General features: G+C 42.4%; 1 protein-coding gene and 1 long non-coding RNA gene across 3 annotated transcripts in view; one reads left to right on the plus strand and one right to left on the minus strand.

Moving 5' to 3' along the window:
* The window catches only part of HMGXB4 (HMG-box containing 4), a 31,373-nt gene extending 20,120 nt beyond the window's left edge, over positions 1 to 11,253 (minus strand). Inside the window, exons 1-5 of one of the 2 annotated variants that reach the window (XM_058568467.1) lie at positions 11,205 to 11,253; positions 6,572 to 6,670; positions 5,790 to 5,938; positions 5,466 to 5,544; positions 3,728 to 4,683 (exon numbers count right to left, since the gene is read on the minus strand). In XM_058568467.1, coding sequence (XP_058424450.1) covers positions 3,728 to 4,683; positions 5,466 to 5,544; positions 5,790 to 5,938; positions 6,572 to 6,602 — 1,215 coding nt within the window. In that variant the 5' untranslated portion in view covers positions 6,603 to 6,670; positions 11,205 to 11,253. Of the gene's footprint in view, positions 1 to 3,727; positions 4,684 to 5,243; positions 5,359 to 5,465; positions 5,545 to 5,789; positions 5,939 to 6,571; positions 6,671 to 11,204 lie in introns of those variants that run through there. The other variant, XM_058568469.1, reaches the window with a different exon arrangement.
* The window catches only part of LOC131421703 (uncharacterized), a 42,456-nt gene continuing 30,340 nt past the window's right edge, over positions 11,220 to 23,335 (plus strand). The window contains exons 1-2 of the long non-coding RNA XR_009223933.1: positions 11,220 to 11,507; positions 16,795 to 16,864. This is a non-coding gene — a long non-coding RNA (uncharacterized LOC131421703). The remainder of the gene's footprint in view (positions 11,508 to 16,794; positions 16,865 to 23,335) is intronic.

Here is a 23,335-nt window from a genome sequence, read left to right on the forward strand (position 1 = left end):
AGGAAAGGTTATTTCTTACAGCTCCATAGCAAATTTTTATGCACAGGTGAGGTTTAAAAAACAAGATATATGTTCCATAAATATTTGCTGGATAAATAAATGATTAAATTCAGAGTATGACTATTTCAAGTTTTTTGGACAACCAGAATCACATACTGATACATAATAAGGTTTTTGCCATAAACTAAAATTCACTTCTCACTATCAATTGCTAGCCACATGGGGGAATTATAAATAAGTCCCTACCCTTGAGGAGATTATAATTTTATTTTCCAAGGCACCCGGATTCAAAACGTTAAGGGACATCTTTATACTCATTTATGTTTCTGGCTCCCCAGATCCAAGCCCTGTTGCCAGCTCTTGTCAGTTTTTCCTTCCGAGTCTCCTGATTCCGTCTCTTCCACTCTATTTCTCTCAGGCATTACTGACCCTGGACTATAATAACCTCCTGGGTCACAAGGCTCTCCTCAGTCTCATCCACCTGGTACAGCTCCATCATTGTTTCCTTAAGTTATCATTTAGAGCACATCTAAACTCTGCTCATAACTCCAAAGTGCCCACTGCCAAATCCTTTATTTTGGCACTGAAAATTCTCTACAATTTGCTCCCAACCTACCTTTTCAATACCATGTTTTCATCCATATATTCATTCATTTGACATACATCACGAAATGCTTACCAAGGACACTGGGGAGCTGAAGGTAATATTAAGGTGACTAAAACAGTCCCTAAGGAGCTAAAACACCCAGAAGGAGCTTATAATCTTTACTAGGGGAAATGGAATATGTACAAAGAGAACTCCAACATAAGGAAGAAAACGAGTGCAATGTGAGAGAGCGAGCAGGTGCTGGGGGAGCTCAGAAGTGAATTCTGTCTGACTGGAGTGTCAGGATGTTAGAAGAGGTGGCATTTGTCTAGGTCCTGAAGGGCAGGCGGAGCTTCCATACATGAGAAAGGGAAGAAGGTCGCTGCAAAGAATGAGCAGAGGACTGGAGGCGAGGATGTGTGGGAAACAAGTTTAGCTTCCACACAGTGTACGTAGATCTTTACCTCTTTAAGAAGAGGTAAAGCTGCAAAGGGAGGTTTAGGGCTAAATCGCAGACAATTACGAATGCTTCGCCCAGAGTTTGGACTTTTGATACTTACTCATTCAACAAGTATTTACTGACCACCTACAACAGGGCAGAGTGCGGGTTAGGTACTAGGGATAGAGTGGAGAGCAAGACAGACACGATCCTGGGCCTCCAGGGGCTTACAGTCTAACACAGAGGCAGTGAGGACCCACTGAAGACGCTGAACAGAGGACTGTCATCATCGATGTGGTACTTAAGAGCATTCTGGCATCAACGTGTAAGATTAATTGTGTGGGAGAAGAAACAGAAAGGAGGCCATTTATTACATTACAGGGAGGGATGAGGCCCAAGATAGCGGCAGTGGTAATGGAGGACATAAAGGCGTGGAAGTTATTGAGGAGGAAGACTATCAGCCTAACATTTGAGTGGAAATAGTCAGAGGGGAGCAGGGAAGAGGGAAATGTAAAAGCGAACCCTAATGGGGCCGGCCCCGTGGTGTAGTGGTTGAGTTTGGCGTGCTCCGCTTTGGCGGTCTGGGTTTGCAGGTTCAGATTCCAGGCGCGAACCTACATGACTTGTCAGCCACACTGTGGTGGTGACCCACATAAAAAATGGAGGAAGACTGGCACAAATATTAGCCCAGGGTGAATCTTCCTCAGCAAAAAAACAAAACAAAACAAACCAAAAGTGAACCATAAAGTTGGAAAAAAATCACAACAGTGGTTGGCTCTAGGGGTGGGCCTGGGAAGAGGTGTGAGAGCTCTGTGGGATGATGGTAATGTCTCTATCTTGATAGATATTTGGTCACACAGGTGTGTGCATTTATCAACACTCATCAAACAGTATGCTTAACATTTGTGCATTTTATCATATGTAAATTTACCTAAAAAAACCCTGAAAACAAATATTGAGCTTAAGTTAATGATGTGCAAGCTGGAGTGTATAGGGATGAAGTGTATAGTATCTACCACTTACTTTGAAATACATTAAAAAAGATAAGATGCATGGATGGATAGATGTAATGATAAAGCAAATAGGAAAATATTAACTGTAGAATCTCAGTGGGTTGCATGTGGTGTTCACTGTACAATTCTTTCAATGCTTTTTGTTTGAAAAATTTCATAATAAACTGTTGAGAAAAACGATATGCATACAGTCCTGAGTTGAGGTTGACTGGTCGGACAGGGCGAATATAGAAGGAGATGGAGGAGGAGATGTAGGTTTGGGGGGTCTGGACAATGAGCTCAATTAGTGACACCTGGGTCTGAGGTACCCAACGCATACAAGTAGAAATATGCACCAGGCAGTTAGAAACACAGGACTGGAGTTCCTAAACATCTCTCTGCCTCCCTTCATGCATTCCCTCCCACTGAAATCCTTTTTCTTTTTCAAGCTTTCTCTGACCACTCTGCCCTCCCACATTCAGCACTGTGAGATTAGCTTATGGCACTGTCATGTATCACTGAAAATTCCTAGGATGAACAGAATCTTACAAAGAATATATACTATTTCACAAAGCAATTTTCAAATAAACGAACAAATAAAACCTGACCTGGTATTTGACTATCCAGTTCTTTATTCTCACATTGATTCTGGCTCAGAAGGTAGTTTTATTTTTTCTTTCTGAAACGCACATACTTTCTTAAAAGGCACTCTTTGCACTGGAGAAAACAACTTGCAACTCAATTACAGATTGAAATAAAACTGCCATTCCCAAATTCTTAATATATCTGATTTTCTCTTTCTTAGTAGCTTTTCTTTCAGATTTTATCTGACATTTCACTTTGTAGAACTATAAACAAAGGAAGAAAATGGCTGTCCTTAAGTGGCAAACTGTGACTGCTTTTTTCTTCTTACTATTTTGAATTTCTATATTTCTACAAAAATAATATATTACTTTGATAACAGGGGAAAAAATGTTTATTTTTTAAAGGAAACCTTTAATGACACAGTCATCAGCTCCTAAAGCACAACTGCTAGAAAATTTCTTGAGTTGTGAGAAACAAATCAAACCCAAGTGGCTGATTTCTCATTCCTATCTCGACAGTGAGCTCCCTAAGGTCCAGAACTATGTCCTGCTCATCTTTGCACCTCTTGACGTTTTATAGCATTGGGCTCAGCAAACAGTAAGCTCTCAAACGTGAAAGAATACACATTTGACACTAAAAAGAATACCAGAAAGTAGCCAACACCAGTTAGTGGAAAGCCATTAGCACATTGTTAACTTTGTTATTATTCTCTAATCTCCTAATTTTGAAAATCTATTTTTCAAAATGAACTCATAGAATGCCTTTTCATATCTCTCAACTGTCCCAGGCAGACAGTGCTGCCAAGTGAAAGAAGCTGGGGTGGGCTCCTTCTATGAATTCTAAGTACCAGTCAGAATAAGCCACGGTATTCCCACACCTGTGTTTGGCACAATGGAAGAACAACTGTATTAAGAAAACCCATGAACACTTAACGATTGCTCCTATTTGTACCAGACAGACTGGGCCACTGGTAGCGCTTCATACTTGATGTCACTCCAACCATCCCCTTACCTTGCTACACTCCCAGTGGTTCACCTCAGTGGCTTAATTCCAAGTCCACTTACTATTATCAAGGAAAAACCTGCTTCCTCCCTGATCCCCCACCACACTTAAGAAATGTTTTACCTTTTCTCCTCTCTCTCTCTCCTTGTCCTTCTCCTCCTTTTTCTTTTTTTTCTCACTGTGCCCATCTGCGTGGAGGCCCGGAAGTGGGGGGGGAGGGGCAGCTGCGCCAGTGTACGGGATGCTGGGAGGGGGGCCAGGGGTCACTGCGCCCTCTCCCACTGCCGCAGCACCAAGTCCTGAACTTCTCTTGGACTTGGAGTGCCGCTTCTCTTTATGCTTCTCCTTGTCCTTCTTCTTTTTGCTCTTCTTGGACTTCTTTTTCTTCTTGACTTCCCGGTAAGAATCATCTATCACTAACTCCCCGGCCTCTAGCTCCCCACCAGAGGATGAGTCTGACTCTACTAGAATAGGTTCAAGCCCTGAAAGATCCAGGTTAGCACTGTGGGATTCTGGGAACTGGGAGGCGTCAGACCCACACCCTTCAGGGCCAGGAGACGAGTGTGGGTCTGAGGATGACTTGTGCTTCTTCCGGGCTGTTTTCAAAAAGCTCTGTAACTCGTGTCCTAGGAGTAAAGCACCTTGCTCATCCCGAGCTGATTTCTTAGAGGATTTTTTCACAGCCGCCTGTTGAGAGGGGTACTGAAAAGACTCCTCATCAACCGAGCCGCTGCCCTTCTCCTTTGGCGAGAGAATGAGTTTCATCTTCAAGCCATCAGGCTCACGAAGCCTCAGTGTCTCTGTGCTCACGTAGAGCGGTTTCATTTTTTTGGATTTGTGGGAACTACCATCCTCCAGAGTGAGTTCCCCACTGCTCCCACTCCCTTTCTTCCTGTGGTGTTCCTTTTTACTCTCTGAATGGCTTGAAGAACTAGCAGATTTTTCCCCTGTCTTTTTGGAGGGCTTGGAGCCTGTTGCCAGTGGAGAAGTGATAGCTTTCAACAGGTCCATAGCTGTATCAGCAGGCTGCGGGCTGGACTTTTTCTTTTTCTTCTGTGACGATTCCAAAGACGAAATATCTAGAAATAATCAAGAGAAGTAATGTCCATATGACAAAGCGACTTCCAACAAGTTTCCTCTCTCACCAAAACACCCAACTAACATGAGGAAAAGACTAACAGGAATGATTTGAGGGGAGGCCCTTCAGCTGACTCCTAACACTCAGACATGATGCTCAGGTGCTTCTTGGCTTGGTGGATTCTGCCTCTGACCCTGGAGACAGTTCTTGCCACTGAAGTCGTTTTCTTCACTGAGTCTTCACAAGCAACCAAAGAGACCATACCCAGAAGAATGGACTGTAACTGTGGGATTACGAGTAGTTACAATTTAGATTACGCTGCAGACAGAGTATCATTTGTTTCTGTGTTCAGGACAAACCCATTCTAGTAAAGAGTTAGTCTCATCAGCTATGTGCATAATATAGCTAAGAAAAACTGGTCTTGTGAGTGGATACGCACTGGATTGAGAAATAACCCACAGGTGCAGGCCAGAAGGCCCAGGACGACATATGGCAAAAGGGATGCTAGATAACAATGGGCACAAGATAAGTGGATGATTGGGGGGAGAAGGAACCTGGTACCTGGTGTATCACAAATGAAGACTGTTCTTCTATGCTGAATCCTCCAAAATACCAGCCCTCCACCTCTCTCCTCCTTCACACTGGTTTATCGGCACTCAGAACAAGAACCACTGTCCTGTTAAATAGGCCACTGAGTCAGCAACATCTGGATCCCTTTCCCCTACCCCGACTCCAAGAACCAGTGATGTGTTTATCCCACCTGTTGCCCTTTCCCATCCTTACCTCCATAGTAGTAATCATCAGAGGAGTGCTTCCTTTTCTTCTTGTGCGTGTCCGTCCCCAAGAAGTAATATTCACTATCCTGGAATTAAAGAGGAAGAAGAATTGATCAATGAATAAGACGATGAGGCAAAAGCAGTTTGGAACCAATCCTGTTTTTTGATGATTTCTGACTTCAGAAAACAAAGAAAAACATAGGAAATAATACAAATAGATGTGAATGATGTTTATTTTTTTTGAAAAGTTTTTAAAAGAAACTTTTTTCTTTAAATATTAGGAAATATGAAATAGTTTAAAACTTTCCTAATTCAAATGTTTAGAATTTACCTTTAACTTCTTCTTGGAAGAATTCCTGACCTGTGCAGCGATTTCTTCCTCTTCCCTTAAAAAATCTTTGTAAGAACGTTTCTTTTCTCGTTGGCTTCGGCCAGCTGCTAATCCTATGTCTTCAAAGCCGTGATCACCATCAAAGCAATCTGAGAGGCACAGGTTCATTTGGGAGAGGAAATGAGAAAGTCAAGTAAGTTAACAACCAAATCACCACATATGTAATGCAACAGTCCCTCCATTTCCAAATTAAAATAATGTTTCAGTAAGTCCACTGGAATACAGGACTAGATCCAAGGGGACAAGAATATTCCTTGATGATTTGGCTGCAAATACAAGAATCAAACCTGAAGAAACAATGCTTCCACGCTACGCAAAGGCCCAATGTGCATCCTCAGACATGGTTTCTTAGTTGTGATTTGGCAGGTGGACACAGACTTGCAGAGGTAAGGCTGAAAAGAGTAAGGATTCACGTGTTGTGCTGCTCTGGGAGTCCAATATGTGATTCCCAGCCCCAGACTCCTGCACACTGGAGCTGGCGAGGACCACGAGTGCTGCAGGGAATCACCCTGAGAGACTACAAAGACTTATATTTCAGACTCTTGTGTTGGAACCCTGTCCTGGTTTTCGTTTCCACAGGCCCAGGCTGGGGATGATGAGGAGGCTTAACAGTGCTCTGGGAGTCCAGGCTGTGATGGCCAGTCCTGGTCTCTATGTCCATGGGCGGCAGGGATTGAAGAGGACACCCCCTTTGGAATGCTTCTCAGATTAAGGGGTCATACCTTCTTTCTTCACGGAGTCATCATAAGCCATGGTGGTCCTGCAGGGCCTTTGAGAATGTGCCACTGTGTCCAGGCTCCTTCCCGTCTACAGGACCAGGTCTGAGAAACAAAGAAGGAAAACCCTCCTGTAATGTGAAATCACTGTGGAGAAGCAACCTTCTGGGTGGAAATGCGTAGTGATCCAAGGGCAGACTGGAAGGGCAGCAAGAAATAGAGGAGTGTCTCGTCACCTCCTCATCCTGTTTGTAAACATATTGGGGTTGAAACTGCAGGAAGTGCGCTAGGCTTAATCTGATTTGATTCACGAATTTAAGTTGTCGTTTGGGGAAGTATTTAAAATAGCTCCCATATAAAAATATACTTCAAAATTAATGAGAATTTCTGAAATGCCAACAGGACTGACAACACTGAGACAGGGTAAAAACCGACATCAAGTCAGAGGGACAGGTTCAGCCATGGTTACAAAATGCACAGATCAAGTAGGATGCAGAGGAAGAGAGATTACACCACACATTCGAGACCACAAAATCCTACCATTTGGATTGGTGATAGCTAAAATCTATTGTATTACAATTTAAACAGAAATGATGATAACACTACAGGGACATTAAAGATCTTCAGAGCATAATTGTTCTGTATGCATTTTGTTGGGCTATATGAATTTGCTCAAAATCATAGCAGTGTAAAAGTAGGTACACATATTAGTTGGCCATATGACAGCTTTCAGCGCTATCAAGCCTTTCTTAAAGGCTAGGTGAAAACAAGGAAGAGTGATCATTTGTCCACTAGTGATGAAGTTTTTGATTAAGATTTTCACTAAAGAATTACTATAACTTAAATGCCTAAATATTGTCTTGAATTTGCTAAAATTATTTTTTTGGCATTCAAGTTTACATGTCCATTTTTACTTTGAAGATGACAAGCCATAAACTGCAGTCTAAGGTAAAGTTCTTCAAATACTTTAAGGACAGGCAATGTCACAATTCCTGCAGGAAATTTAAAGATTATATACTAAATGTATCGAAAATGTTTTCATCCAGTTAGCGAAGTGTTTAAAAGTTGATCTGATTGGTCATTTATTTAAATTTTATTTTGCCTTCATTACTATAACGGGATTTAGAAATGCTGAAGGACATTTCAAGGAGACATTGCCAATCCCTTCAGGTAGGTATGAGTAATACCGAAGTACATAACTTTTGTGAAAGAAAAGATGAATTTGAGTAACAAGGGAAACTCATAAAAGTTACATTTAAAATAAACGAAATAAGACTTAATTGCACAAGTCAGATAAAATACAATGCACAGATATGCCTAAATTGAAAACAGAAAAAGAAGTATTACCAATAATGATTTATAAATAAGATTAAGAAACATAAAACAGCATTTCTCTACTTCCTGAAGAAGTAGAATGAAGAATGGATTTGGTCAAGAGAAGAGAGCCACAATGAAGTAAAGAAATTAAATGAACTGGATTATTTTAAAGATAAATTGGAGAACTGCTTGCTCAAAGGGCTTTCCATAGGAAATGAAGGGGCTGTAAGGTCAGGTCTCATGTAGAAATAAGAGTAGGCCAGATATGTAATGTAGCCAGTTTTTCATGTTCCAGCATTAAGTATTAAACTTTCTCAAACAGAAATTACTGTCCTCCCCTTTCCACCCAAGTGGTGCTAACCCCAAAAGGGGTGAGGAGAGGGAGAATGTCATAGGGAATCATATCCATTCATTTGAAAATAGTATATCCTCTCATTGGCACTAAAACATTGAGTTTATTAGAAAAATATATAGATACCATTAGTTTTCACAGGCTGATAATGCCAAGAAACACCACAACTTGACTCCTCAAGTTAAATGTTTTCCATGCCAAATGAATTTTGGCAAAGAATGTTTAAGAAATAATGGGGAAAAATCTTAAAAATTCAACATCATCAAGATGGCCACCAATCTATTGTCAACATCAACAACAAAATGCACTTCTAAATGAAGCAAAGGCAGGTCCTGAGACTGATAACCAGGCCTTCCCTTTGGTAACATCAAAACTAACATAAAATAGAGTTGAACAACCAACAGTCAGGATAGGAATAAGTACCTCTGAAGACAGTATGAGAAAGAAAACAATGCCACTTGCTGGACTATGAAAAAGCACCCATGGTCTCATAACTGACTGCTTTGAAAAACCACCAGTGGATTTAACAAGCTGTGAAAAGGAACAGAAAATTAGGAGCTGATCCTCAGAGGCACAGGCCAACACAGTAAACATGTGCTGGTGTTAGCATTATGTATTAGAATTAGGCCTGCCACTATTTAAATTTTCATAAAAACACTGAAGAGCATTTTATAAATTACAGGATTAAATAACCTATAGGAAAAAATGAATGGGGCCTGAAGGCAAGGCCAACTCTAAAGAACTGGGACAGCCAAGAGCTTAAAAAACTAAAATTCAACGCAATGGACTATGTCACTCACAGCTTGGGCAACTGATGGACCCTGAATTTCCAGGTGCTTTAAATCAGGATATTGTTGCAGATCAGGGGTTAGTTTTGGTTGCTGAGTCATAGAAGAAAGATGAAACCAGATAAAGAAGTCTCACGCAACAGTGTGGAAGAAAGGCAGAGTTAGGGCAACATTTATATAAGATCATATGACTCCCCTGATAATTATTCCAGGTCATGAATACTATCCGCGATAAATTCAGAGTTCAGGGTTAGGCAGCAGATTGTGAGGATTAACGAAAATGAAAATATTAGGTTTGAATTTCACATCAGAAAAACACAGGCCATAATTACATTAAATGTTGGCAAATGTAAAACAGGTGTTAAAACCCATTCTCCTGAATTCCATAATTTTGGAGTTTATAGAATTCAATGTTGTCAACTTCAAGAGGCAGGGTGATTTTATAATGATGTTCCTCTCCGTATGCTAAGAAATGACAACATAAGTAAAAGCTCATTACTTAATGCTGTTTATGGAAGTAAGCCATCATAAAAAATGTGTACTTCTGAAATGTGCAAATTGTTAAATGGGTCTTTTGGGATTTTTCTTCAGGATATGAAAAAGGAGAAGCAGAGCTGATCTTCCACTTGTAGATAAGTATACGTGTACGTCCAGGAACAGCTTTCCGGATTACCAAAGTAATTAGGGAAAAACCGAAAATCATCAGATACAGTACTTTTTGTTCTTTTTAAAGTCCAAATTACAAATAATGGAAAGAGAGTTTCAGAAGGTGATTTTTTGAGGTAATCTGAGTCCCAGCAATCACCAAGCTTCTCCATCCCTGAATGTAAAAGAGTATTGAAAAAGAGGGACCAAAGTAAGCCCCGGAAACTGGGCAGTAAGCGAAATCCTGAAATCCAGGGCTGGTCCAGGGTGAGAGCCTTCTTGAGGATTCCGTGTTCTCTTCTTGCAGCACGTCTTTCAGGAACTCAGATTGCCAGTCAGTGCAGCAAAAGGAGGATGCGCATCCAGCTGTTGCGTTTCTGAATTGCTGTTGTCTTTACTTCGGGGATACCAGTAGTTGATGTCTTCTCATTTTCGCCGAGATTTCCTCCAATCTCAGAAAGCAGCGACTCCGATTTCTGGCCACTCCCTTCTCCAAGAACCTACCTATGCAGCACTCACAGCCCCTGCCAGCTCTGGAAACTGCAGAGATCCTGACAGCCCGGGATGGGGATCGAATCCTCCCATTGCAGTGCAATTAAGCGGAACCACGACCACCGCACAGATCGGCTGACAACACACATTTCTCAAAAAACCAGCAACACAAATTTTGACAAGCCTCGTCCAGTCAACAGGCTTTCCTTTGGGTACAGTGTTTTATTTATTCTGCTCCGAGGGAATAGAATCAGCCGCTTAGCCACCCAAAAGAAGGGAGACGGATGTTTCTCCTCTTCTGCGTAATAAAAAAAGAAAGTGGATCTACAAGTAATAGTTGCGGGGGAAATGGGCCTGTATGGGGAGGATCCCGCTACGAAGGCACCTTCAAACTGGGTCGCACGCCAAGAGTACGCACAACATCAAGTTATTTATACAAAGAGCCCCCAGGACCCCCATTTTTGCGGTCCCCACACCACACCAGTGGGATTCCCCCGGCAGTTCTGCAGCAACAGCTAGTTGCACAAAGCTCTGCGAACAGGAAAAGAAGAGGGCTCCTCGCATCCTCTCCTGCCAGCCGAGCACGCAGCCCTCCCTCCGCCCCGGCTCCGGGCCCTCGCCCCTTGACAGCCCCAGGGACCCCGCATCCCGGGCGCCGCGCCGCCCGGCGGCCCCGACCCGGCTTCCCGCGGCCTCCCTGCGCCCCCGAGGGCGGAGACGGCCCGGGCAGGGGGAGGGGCGGCCCCGGCCCGCAGGCCCCCCGGGCGGCCGCACGCCCCCTCCCGGCCCCGCAGCTTTCCCGCCTTCCCCATTTGAACAGCTCCCGCCCTCCTTCCTCCTCCGGCCCGCTCCAGCCTCTGCCCGCGGGCGGACTGCGGCCGCTACTCCAGTCCCCGGCTCGGCCCCCGGGCTAGGCCGCGACGGGCCTGGGGCGCCCCCGGGGCGGTGTCGCGGGCCCCCGGCGGCGGGTGGTGGCGGGGCGGGGCCGCTGCCGCCTCGGGGAGGGGGCCCAGGCCGGCCTCGTGGGGGCTCCGCTCGCCGCTACCTTCACTCGGCTCGTCCGGATCCCGCCTCAGCGCCGCCAACCGCCGCCATCTTGGAGGAGAGAAAAGCGCGAGCGGCCAGGCAGCCTCAGTCGAGCCCAGAGCGCAGACTCCGGCTCGCGGAGGGGACTCCCGCCCGCGAGGAGCGCCGAGCGCATCGAATGAAACCGGGAGCTGGCTGAGCTCAGGAACCAGTGTTCATTGAGAGGTTGCTCTGTGCCAGGCTTGGGCTAGAAGCTTTACGAACGTTATATCATTTAATCCTCGCTGCATCCCTGTGACTTAGGTTTTGTCACAGTTTACAGGTGAGAAACAGGCTCAGAGAGGTGAAGTTACTTGCCCAGCCTTACACAGGTAGTTAGAGTGGGAGGCGGGATACCACACCAAATCTTCTAATTCTTAATGCAGTGCTCTTTCCAACAGACTATGCTCTTTCCTTCAAGATATTTTTATACAATAATTCCTGTCTTTGCAAAACCTAGATCATGCAGATTAATAGCGGTGGTGCTTATTTGGAATTTAGCATTTACATTTGGGTGTTTGGCATATTTCGGATGTGGAAGAACATATGTTTATAACAAGGCACTGTAAAATAATTCGCATGACGAATCATCAGCGTTTCTCCCAATAAACTACTTGCACTTAAAAGTTAGAAACAGTCTTCAGAGAAATGAAGAGATGCCACACACAGGAGAGAGAGAGGTTTTTCCGATTTGCTCTGGAGAACTAGGATCAATGGGTAGAAATTACAGTGTGCAGATCTTGGTTCAATATGAAGACGAACTTACTTTTCTAGAGCAATGCAATGGTATTTGGCTACCTTGTAAGGTAGTGAGCTCCCTGTCACCAGAGGAATCCAAGCAGAAACTAGTGTCCTCATTACTGTAGAGGGGAGAAGTTAGAGATATAGATTGGCTTCTAGAGTTGTAAACCCCACGAAACTCTAGGAAAAATTGTGTGTTTGTGCACATGTGTATTTTTCTAGGGTTTAGATCCCATCGAAGATTAGGAACTCCTGTCCTAGCAGGCTTTCCATTCCAGAATTGGACAGGTGCTTGAAGGTGATGTAGTTCATGTAGTCAACTTGATGGACTTAGAAATTGAGTCCACGAGAAGCAAGATGGTTTGCCTCAGACCACACTGCCAATTAGTGATCAGATAGGGATTAGAAGCCGGATTATTGGACTCTTGGTTCAGTGCTCTTTACACCATATCATACCCTCTCTCCTGCACTGTGTAGAATATCAGATTCTGTTTGATCACTGCTTTTACAACTGTGAGATGCTGAGATGTTAAAACACCTGAGACGAAGTTGTTGAATTTATTTCCAAAATGTAAATGCAATAATAAATAAAACTAGGATCATTGCCTCCTTCTTCTCAACTCCCATCCTCCTTACCAAAAAGATGGCAATGAGTTTCATCAAAAAGTGTGGGATTGCACTTCTGGACACCTTGCCTGACATTAGCCTTCCCTGTGAGGTATTTAAGAGCCTTAAGAATGCATTTCCTTCTTGTTCTTCAGTATTGCTGAGGATGTTTTCATTTGTAAGTGACAGAAACCCAGTTCAAAATAGTTCATCGGAAAAGGAAAATTTATTGGTTGACATTATTGACATGTCCAGCACCTTCAGGTGTGGCTGGATCCAGCCGGGGGGGGGGGGGGACTGAGTCTCTTGACATCTCTCTATGGAGCTTTACTCTGAGTTGGCTTTATTCTCAGCCTCCAGGTGGTAAATCCAGTCTTTATCATCTTTACTGCTAGCGGTGTCCCTGGAGAGGAAGTTTTTTTTTTTCTTTTGGCAGATTTTTATTGCCTGAGTTGGATCCTGCATTCAAACAGAAAGCAATCAGTATGAGCAAAGGTGTGGGGTATGCTGATTGGCTAAATCAGGTCACATGCTCACCCCCGAAAGTAGGGCAAACTCAAAGAAAATCAGGGTTTTTTGTCAGATGGGTACACGGTTGCTAGGTAGGCAAAAACAGTGGCTGTCCACTCAGCTGTACCACTAGCCTGGACCTGAATGCCTTGTGAGTCTCATTTGTCCCATTCCTTCTTGTATCCCACCTGAGCATGAGCATGTCAAGTTATTGCTCACCTTAACCTCCTGTAGACCCAGAATTGGCTCGCTCCTCAGTCTGCTGTCTCTATTAACTTGCTCCCAGTCTTGTGTCACTGCTCATGCATTCATTCATTCATTTAACAAATATTCACTGAAAACACACCATGCGTCAGGTACCGTCCTAGATGTTGGGCACAGAAAAGTGAACAAAATTGAGAGTCTTTGAGTCCCTGGAGCTTGCATTCTAAAGTTGGGTTGGGGGCAGAAAATAAATAAATAGATCCCCTATTGGGTTATGATCAAAGGAAGAGAAGAATGCTAGGTAGGATAAGAGATACCAGAGGTAGGGGGCGCGAAAGACTGTTATTGAAAGGAGTGATCAGGGGAGACTTCTCTGATGAGATGTATACTGGAGGCTCGCTCAGCCAGAAGTGAGTTGGTGGTGGAAGCCAGGAGGTCGTATTTCCTAGAATGGATGCAAGGCCTTCCTCTGAGCCTCGATGGAAGAATATTCTCTAATGAATATACTATCGTGGTTCTTTTGTTTCTGAAACTTGGAAAGAGGGAAAGGGGGACCCACTTGGCAGCCTGAGACGGAGAGGGACTTGGTCACAGTGGGCTCTGTGGGTAAGAATGCCTTGTCCCCTGATGAGTTGAGGATAGCGTCTGAGATTTGTGAAGACTGGGTGCTCTCTGGGGCTGGGACTGTTCTCTGGTCCACCTGACCCAAGTAAAACTGCCCCGAGCATGGCAGTGGCAGGTGGTGGCCCATTAAGTTGTGCTTGATTTGGACATTTTCTTCTTCAGATCATTTCCCCGTGCTTTGCCATTTCCAGCTGTGTTTTGAGCAGCTCCTTTGATCTAGGACTGATGGGTGAAGCAGTCAGGGATACATACATTAGTCAGGACCCTTTGGAGTGGGAGCGATGGGACCTAATTAAAACTACCATAAGAGACAAGAAGAAATTTATGGCTCATGTAAAAAAACACTAAAAGCCAGAGAGAAGCTGGCCCTCTAGACAACTGGGTCCAGGGATTCAAATCCCTCTTTCTTAGCTCTATTCTTTCAGGCTGGCAGTCCCCAGGGCCCTGGAATCACGGCCACAGGTAGCCCAGGCTTACATCCTTACAGTCTCCTGACCAGAGAGGAAAGAGAGCTTTCCCACACCAGCTCCGTGGGAAAAAAATTCCCAGGGAAGAACTCTGATTGGTTGGCTTGAGGTCATGTGATCATTTAATATTGTGATGAACCATTCCTGGCAGAACCATAAAGTTGGAAAGGGGCAGGAGTCATTCCACAAGTGAACAGTGGACTCTATTCTGGGAAGACAAAAAATAAACCCTCTATAGTGAGGCAGTGATAATCTACTTCTGCTTTTGAAGAGCTTACTATCTTGTGTGTGTGTGTGTGTGTGTGTATGTGTGTGTTTTGTGGGAAATGTAAAACAAGTCCATAAATAACCATACTACAATTTAAAAAAAAAGATGTCCCACAGTAGATGACCTCATCTCTTATTGGACTATTAGAACAGCTTCCTAACTGATTCTTGTCCTCCAGGGCCCCCCCTCCACTTCCGAGTCCCTCACCCCCATAGCTATCAGGATAAAGCACAGCTAAGATGAGGTTATGCTCCAGCTAATGAAATTTTAACAGCTCCATGTTGCCTACACCATAAAGAGCAAACTCTTTACTGGGGAAGTGGAGAACTCTCTTAATCTGCTTCAAATTCCTCTCCAGCCTTGATTCTTACCATCCCTTGATTCCGGCCCCAGCCACACTGACCTTCCCACCGTTCCCTAGGCATGCAGTGCCCCATCATGCATCCATGCAATTGTGCACACGTTTCCTTGTCTGTAGTGCGTCCCCCATACTCCACCACTTTTGCCAACTCTGCATCCAGAAAGCTCCTATTTATTCTCCAAGATGTAGCTTGAATGCCCCCTCTCCAAGTCATCCTCTCGTGTTCCCACACACTTGATAACATGCTTCTATTACTGCACTTCCCACATTACGTTGCAATAATTCTTTTACATACCTTGTTTCCCTATTCCTCAAAGATAGGATCTAAGTCATCTTTGTCCTTCTGGGCACATGGTAGGTATTCAATGAATCCTTTTGATTAGATGGTGTTGAATGAAGAGTGGGACAAGCCATTTTTCTCGGGACTCAAGGAAACAGAGATTTAAACTGCTGGGGAGAATTTTAGAAGGTGTAGTGGGGATGGGTCTGGTTTCCCCAGTCCACCTCTCATCTTCTGTAGCAGACACTGCTGCCCAGACTTCAGGAGTGGGCATGTAACTCCAGCCATGGTAACCATAATACCTCTGTTTGAGCTTTCCTGGGGCTGATTTAAAACTTCACATGGAGGCAAGAGGACCTTTGTCTCTTTCATCCAAGCTGCGAGGGTATGAACCTGGGGCTGCCCAAAGCCATGTCTCCTGCCCTGGGGAGGAGCTTGTCTGAGAAAACAGGCGAGACAACGAGAGAGGCTCGAAGACGCTCGGTGCCTGGATCGAGCTGTCCCCTGCCCCTTTCACGCTTTATCACGTGAGCCAAGCATCTCCCCTTCTCCTTCTGTGTAATCTGGCTGGTTGCTCCTCTCCTGTTTGGAATCCAGAGGAGGTATCTGGTCCCCAGGCTACAGAAAAGGGGAAGCCTTCGAGCTGGTCCTTGATGTGGGGTGGGGTGTGGTGGGATAGGGTGAGAGGGCATCCTGGTGGAAGAAACTAGGTAAAAGGAGGCAAGGAGGCTCAGGGCTCCTATATCCTCGGAATGACTAGCAGTGGCATGTCCTGGCCTGTGGAGTCAGTTCCTGGGAGTGCTGGGGGAGGTAGGGGCCATACGGGGTGTTTGTACTTAGTCTGGAAGGGCGAGGGCCAGTACCTGCCTCTCTCCCACTGTGCATTTCTAGCCCATGGCGGTGACTCTATTTCTTCTTTCTTTTTTTTCCAAGGGAAAATATTTAAAAATTATAAGATATTTCAAAGTACAAATATCCTATGTACCCACCTCCCAGACTAAACAAATGTTAACATTATTCTACTTATGGCTTCAGTTTTAAAATTCTATTTTATTTCTAATTTCTTTTTTTTAGGAAAGAAAACATAAGAACAAAGTTTAAGCCCCATCCCTATCCCCAATGACCCAATAGGTCATTCCCTTCCCTCTCTTTTCAGAGGGATTGAAACTGGCGTGTGTCCTTCTTGTCTGTGCTCTGATCACATACAGTCATGCCCCGCATAACAACTTTTTGGTGAATGACGGACTGCGTATACGACAGTGGTCCCATAAGATTAGCGCCGTAGAGCGTTAGGTATGTAGCAGGCTATACCACCTAGGTTTGTGTAAGTACACTCTATGATGTTCGCACAATGATGTAATCGCCTAACGACGCATTTATCAGAATGTATCCCTGTTGTTAAGCCATGCACGACTGTATATGCATGAGAGGCAGAGTAGCCTAATGGTTAAGGGCATTAACTCAGGAGCCGGACTTCCTAGGTTAAAGTCTAACTCTGTTACTTTCCAGCTGTGTGACCTTGAGCAAGTTACTAGACATCTCTGGGCCCTAATGCCTCTCTTCTCAAAATGGAAATAAGGTAAGCAAAGCGCTTATTAGACACAGCAGTGGCAAATACCTGGAAGGTGCTATATATGTTAACTATTATTGTCCGTGAATAACATATGCTGTTATGTTGTATTACTCTGTACTGGTACTGTTTTACAGAGCTACGTAAGCAGTATAGAACTGTATGCATCCTTTGGTAACAACTTGGTTTTTCAATCAAAATTACATCTTTGGGAGACTTTGGTTCTGGCCAAGTTGGAATAACAGGGACCGATTTCTCTTGCTGCCAGAAACAAAATCCAGACAAAATATATGAAGCAAGGATTTTCAGACTGTGGACATCAGGCAGCACAGGGCAGTGGTCTCTGAGATAGGGGCGGCAGACAAGGTGAGCCCCACGATTGCCTTGGTTTACTCCCTGGAGTGTGGGGAAGGGTAACTCAGGTGGAGCCCGGTGGTCTCCCTGAGCTGAGGAGCTGGAGCTGGGAGTGTGGGGAGGTCAAGGGGCTGGAATTTTCAGGCAGAGTATGGAAGAGGAGAGTGCTGCCCAGAGGGAGCCCGGGAGCTCTACGGAGAGGCCCCCTGGAGTCTTCAGCTGAGGACTGATAGGCGCGTGTGTGCAAAGAAACTACCTAAGGCTGGGGAAAGAACTGCTCAAAAGGATCAGAGAGAACAATTCCTGTAGCAGGGCTGCGAATAGTGAGGTTTCTGTCAGCCAGAATGGAAAAACTTCGTAATTCTTGCGATATCTGGTAGAGCACTCAGTAGAGGGGGACATTAGCCCCAGAATAAAGGCTGCTCTGATCCCACCTAACAAAGCTTAAACACAAGTCTCGAAAGGATCAGACTATTTCCAAGGAACTTAATTGCATCACAGAGCAATGTGCAAGACTATCTATAGGAATACAAAATATCCAGTGCCTTCCACTGTAAAATTCACAGTATCTGGCATTCACAGTGTCTTCACATACCTTCACCAGGCATGCAAAGAAGCAAGAAAATATGACCCATAATAAGGAGAAAAATCAACCAATATAAACAGTTCCAGAAAACACCCAGATGATAGAATTAGTAGACAAGGACATTAAATACAGTAATTATAACTATATTCCATATGTTCAAGAAGGTAGAGGAAAGATTAAGCATGCTAAGCAGAGGCATGAAAGATATAAAAGGGACTCAAGAAGTCATCTGGTTCTGGGAAGATGGAGTAGATAGACTTTTCCCTATTCCCCTCACTAAGTACAACTAAAAACTCTGGATATTACATAAAAAAGAAATGTAAGAAGACATTAAAGGGTGGAGAGAAGAAGGCAGACCTCAGGACCCAAAGAATGTATCCTTTCCTTCTGTTACACCATTCACAAAAATCAATTCAAAATGGACTAAAGACTTGAATGTAAGACTTGAAACCATAAAACTTCTAGAAGAAAACATAGGTGGTAAGCTCTTTGACATTGGTCTTGGCAATGACATTTTTGGATATGACAGCGAAGGCACAGGCAACAAAGGCAAAAATAAACAAGTGGACTACATTAAACCAAAAAGCTTCTGTACAGCAAAGGAAACTGTCAGCAAAATGAAAAGGCAACCTACAGAATGGAAGAAAATATTTGCAAACTATGTATCTGATAAGAGGTTAATATCCAAAATATATTGAGAAGTCATACAACTCAACAGCAAAAAAACCAAATAACCTGATTAAAAAATGGGCAAAGGACCTCAATAGACATTTTTCCAAAAAGACATGCAAATGGCCAACAAGTACTTGAAAAGATGCTCAACATCACTAATCATCAGGGAAATGCAAATCAAAACTACAGTGAGATATCACCTTCACACCTGTTAGAATGGCTATTATAAAAAAAGTCAAAAGATAACAAGTGTTAATGAGGATGTGGAGGAAAGGGAACTCTTGTGTACTGTTAGTGGGAATGGAAATTGGTGCAGCCGTTATGGAAAACAGTATGGAGGTTCCTCAGAAAATTAAAAATAGAACTATCATGTGATCCAGCAATCCCACTTCTGGGTATATATCCAAGGGAAATAAAAGCACTATCTTGGAGCGGTATCTGCATTTCCATGTTATTTTCAGCATTATTCGTAATAGCCAAGATATGGAAACAACCTAAGTGTCTGTTGACAGATGAATGGGTAAAGAAAATATGGTATATATACAATGGACTATCACTGAACCATAAAAAAGAAGGAAATCCTGCCATTTGTGACAACATGGATGAACCTAGAGGTTATTATGCTAAGTGAAATAAGCCAGACACAGAAAGACAAATATTGCACAATCTCACTTATATGTAGAATCTAAAAAAAAAAGCCCACAAAAACAAACAAAAAACTCGAACTTATGGTAACAGAGAGTAGAATGGTTACCAGAGGCTGGGGAGTAAGGAGAAAGGGAAGATATTGGTCAAAGTGTACAAACTTTCAGTTATAAGATGAATAGGTTCTGGAGACCTAATGTACAACATGGTGACTATGGTTAATAATAATGTATATTTGAAATTTGCCCAGAGATGGTAGGTCTCAAGTATACTCACAACACACACACACATAACTATGGGAGGTGATGGATATGTTAATTAGTTTGATCATTTTACAATGTATATATATATCAAAACATCATGTTGTACACCTTAAATATATATAATTTTTTATGTGTCAAAAAAAGGAGTCATAAACCTAAAGTTGTGTATAGAGTTGTTAACAGTATTCCTGTATTATTATTTTGGTGTCTGTAGTGATATCCCCTGTTCTATTCCTGATAATGGTGATTTGTGTTCTGTCTCTGTCAGTTTATTGATCTTTGTTTCATTGATTTTCTCTATTGTTTTCCTGTTTTCAATTTCACTGATTTCTGCTCTTTATTATTTTCTTCTTTCTGCTTGCTTTGGTTTTAATTTTCTCTTCTTTTCTAGGATCTTAAGGTGGAAGCCTCAGTTACTGATTTGAGACATTCCTCTTTTTTAATGTATGCGTCTAGTACTATAAATTCCCCTCTTAACCCTGCTTTCACTGTGTCCCAGGAATTTTGATATGTTGTATTTTCGTTAAGTTCAGGATATTTGTTTATTTCTTCGAAACTTCCTCTTTTAATCAAGGATTATTTAGAAGTGTGTTGCTTAGTTTTCAAGTGTGTGGAGATTTTTCTATCTTTCTGTTATTGATTTCTAATTTGATTCCATGTGGTCTGTGAGCACACTATGTATTATTTCATTATCTCGATTGTGGTGATTGTTTCATTGGTGTTTACATATGTCAAAACTCCATCAACTATCATACTTTAAATATGTTCAGTTTAATATATGTCAATTATACTTCGATAAAGTTGTCAAAAATAGAGACTCAAGTCAAATTTCTGGAGATGAAATCTACAATGTCTGAGATGAAAAATGTACTGGATGGGATTAATGGCCAATTAGACACTGAAGAAGAAAAGATCAATGAACTTCGAGATATAGCAATAGAAACTATCCAAAATGAAAAGAAGAGAAAAAAGACACTACCCCACCCCCCGCCCCATGAAGAGTATCAGTAAACTGTGGGAAAACTGTAAGCTTAATATAAGTGTAATTTGAGTCTCTGAAAGAGGAGAGAGTGTGGATACAAAAAAAATTTTGAAGAAATGATACAAAAATCTCCAAATTTTCCAAACTCACAAACGTAAAGAAAACTACACCAAGGCACATCCTAATCTAATTCCTTAAAATTAGTAATAGGAAGTCTTAAAAGCATCCATAGATGAAGAAGACATATGTGCAAGAAAGACTTAATGTTGCAGACCTAAGACTATCATCCTTAGAAAAGGTTGTGCAAGTTTGGCCTTTGGCTGGTGCCTGGGAAATTGGATTTTGGAGAGATTCCGTCCCTTCCCTAGCTGATAAGAGTGGCTCAATTCCGTCCCTTCCCTGGCTGATAAGAGTGGCTCACGGCGCCTGCTCTGTTTGTGCAAACAATGTGGTTTATGCTGAACAACTGCTTTCCTTTCAGAAGTCTGAAATTTTAGTACATGCTAGGCAGAGTTGGCATGACCAACCTCCAATAAAAACTTTGGATATCCAATGGGCTTCCCTGGGCAGGAGCTTCACAGATGTGTTGCTTCATTTTTATTGCAGAGGGAGTGTGTACGCTGTGTGACTACTCATGGGAGAGAGAGAGCATAAGGAAGTCTGCACATGGGTTCCTCCAGATTCCTCCTGTGTTTTTTCCATTTATATATTCTTACTATGTATCCTTACTGTGTATCTTTACTATATTGTATCCTCACTGTGTATCTTTACTATGTTGCTACAATAAATCTTAGCCATGAGAACAGCTATATGGTGAATGCTATGAGTCCTTCTAATGAATCTCTGAATGTGTGGGTGATCTTGGGGACCCCAATACACACATTACACAAAAAGGAGCATAGATATGAATGACATCAGACTTCTTGTTGGAAACAATGCAAACCAGAAGACAGTGGAGCAACATCTTTAATGTACTGAAAAAAAAAGTCAACCTGCGATTCTGTACCCAGTAATAATATCTTTCAAATAAAGATATAACTGATGTAAAGAAGTAAAAATGAAATAAAGACTTTCTCAGACCTACAGAAGCTAAAAGATTTCATGACCAGCAGACCTGCGCAAGAATGTTGAAGGAACTCCTTGATCTGGAAGGAATATGATCCCAGATGGAAATCTGGATCCACATAAAGGAGTGAATAGCGTTGTAAGTGGTAACCATGTGTGTAAATATGAGAGCCTTTTTTCTTTTAAATATCTTTAAATGATAACTGACTTTTTAAAGCAAAAATAGATACAATGAATTGTGTGGTTTTTTAGAACATATGTAGAATAAAATGTATGACAACAATATCAAAAAGGCCAGGAGAGGTAAAAAAAAGGAAGTATAATGTTGAAAGGTCCTTAAATTATACATGAAATGGTATAATATCACTTGAAGATAGACTGGGATAAGTTAAAGATGTATAGTATAAATCCTGAAGCAATCATGGAAACAACTCAACAAAGAGTTATAGCTAATAAGCCAAAAAAAGAGATAAAAGGAAACCATAAAAATTTTAGTTAATCTAAAAGAAGGCAGAGTAGAGGGAAAGAGGAAGAAAGTAAAGATGACAGAAACAAAACAAGTGGCAAGATGGCAGATTGAAACCAACCATATCAATAAGTACATTAAATGGAAAAGTCCTAAACACCACAAATAAAAGACAGAAATTATCGGATTGGGAAAAAACTCCCAACTGTATGCTGCCTACAAGAACCCCACCCTAAATATAAAGGACAAATAAGCTAAAAGAGTAAATAAATCAATGGAGGAGAAGAGACAGCTATGCATTGAGAAGAATCCCAAATAGTATATGCAGACACGAGCTTAATTTCCACCTCTCCATTTGAAGAGGGGCTAGAGTTAGCAATTCACTTCCACAGAATATAGTATGGAAAGAGAAGAGGGTAGTTTTAGAGTGTAGAATCCTGAGCAACCATGTGACGTCACGTGGACGTCAGCCACATGTGACATTATAGGACAGGAAGGACACCTGTGTGGTGTTCTTCCCCCAGACCCAACCCCCCAGCAGAATCATGAGAAAATGCATCAACACACCCAAACGGAGGGACATTCTACAAAATGCCTGAGCATGACTCTTTGAGCTGTCCAGGTCATTGTCACAGACCAGAAGAGACTAACATGACTAAGTGCACAGTGGCATTCTGAAGTGGGTCCCAGACCAGAAAAAAGATGTTAATAGAAAAGGTAGTGAAATCCAAAGTCTAGAGTTTAGTGAATAGGAATGTTCCAATGTTGGTTTCTGAGATTTGACAAATATACAATGGTAATGTGAGATGAAAAACATGAGGGGGAACTGAAGCTGTGTGAGTGTATATGAGAACTTTCTGTACCATCTTTGTAAATCTAAAATTATTCAAATAAAAGGTTTAGTTTAAAAATGTCATTCTTGGAGAAGATCAATAAAATTGATAAATCTCTAGTCGGACTGATCAGGAAGAAAGGAGAAGCCATTAAATACCAACATCAGAAATCAGGCTATAAAGTACACACACACTCACACACAATTTTGGCTTTGCCATCTGTCTACGTTGCCATATGTACATCCAGGTAATTTATTTTCGCAGCTACATAGTATTCCATTGTGGCAAGGCACCAAATTTTATTTATTCATTTTAATCACCATGGGCATTTAAATTGTATCCATTTTTAAAATTGTTATAAGCAGTAGCACACAATCTTCTTCAAGTCCTCTGAGCAGTTGTGTGAGAATTTCCTGGAGAAGACTCCTAGGAGTGGAAACGCTGTATCCTAGGGCATATCTTGACCTTTACTGGATATTGCCAAGTTGCTTTCCAAAGCAGTTGAATGGACATCTGTATTTTTTCTACCCTTGGCTTCCTAAGTTCTGTTCTGTCTCTGATTTGGGGGCTTCCATCTTTCTCCCTCCTCTCCATACCTCCTACCTGTGAGATGA

Source organism: Diceros bicornis, chromosome 25 (genome assembly GCF_020826845.1).
Source record: "Diceros bicornis minor isolate mBicDic1 chromosome 25, mDicBic1.mat.cur, whole genome shotgun sequence".
NCBI classification, from domain to species: Eukaryota; Metazoa; Chordata; class Mammalia; order Perissodactyla; family Rhinocerotidae; genus Diceros; species Diceros bicornis.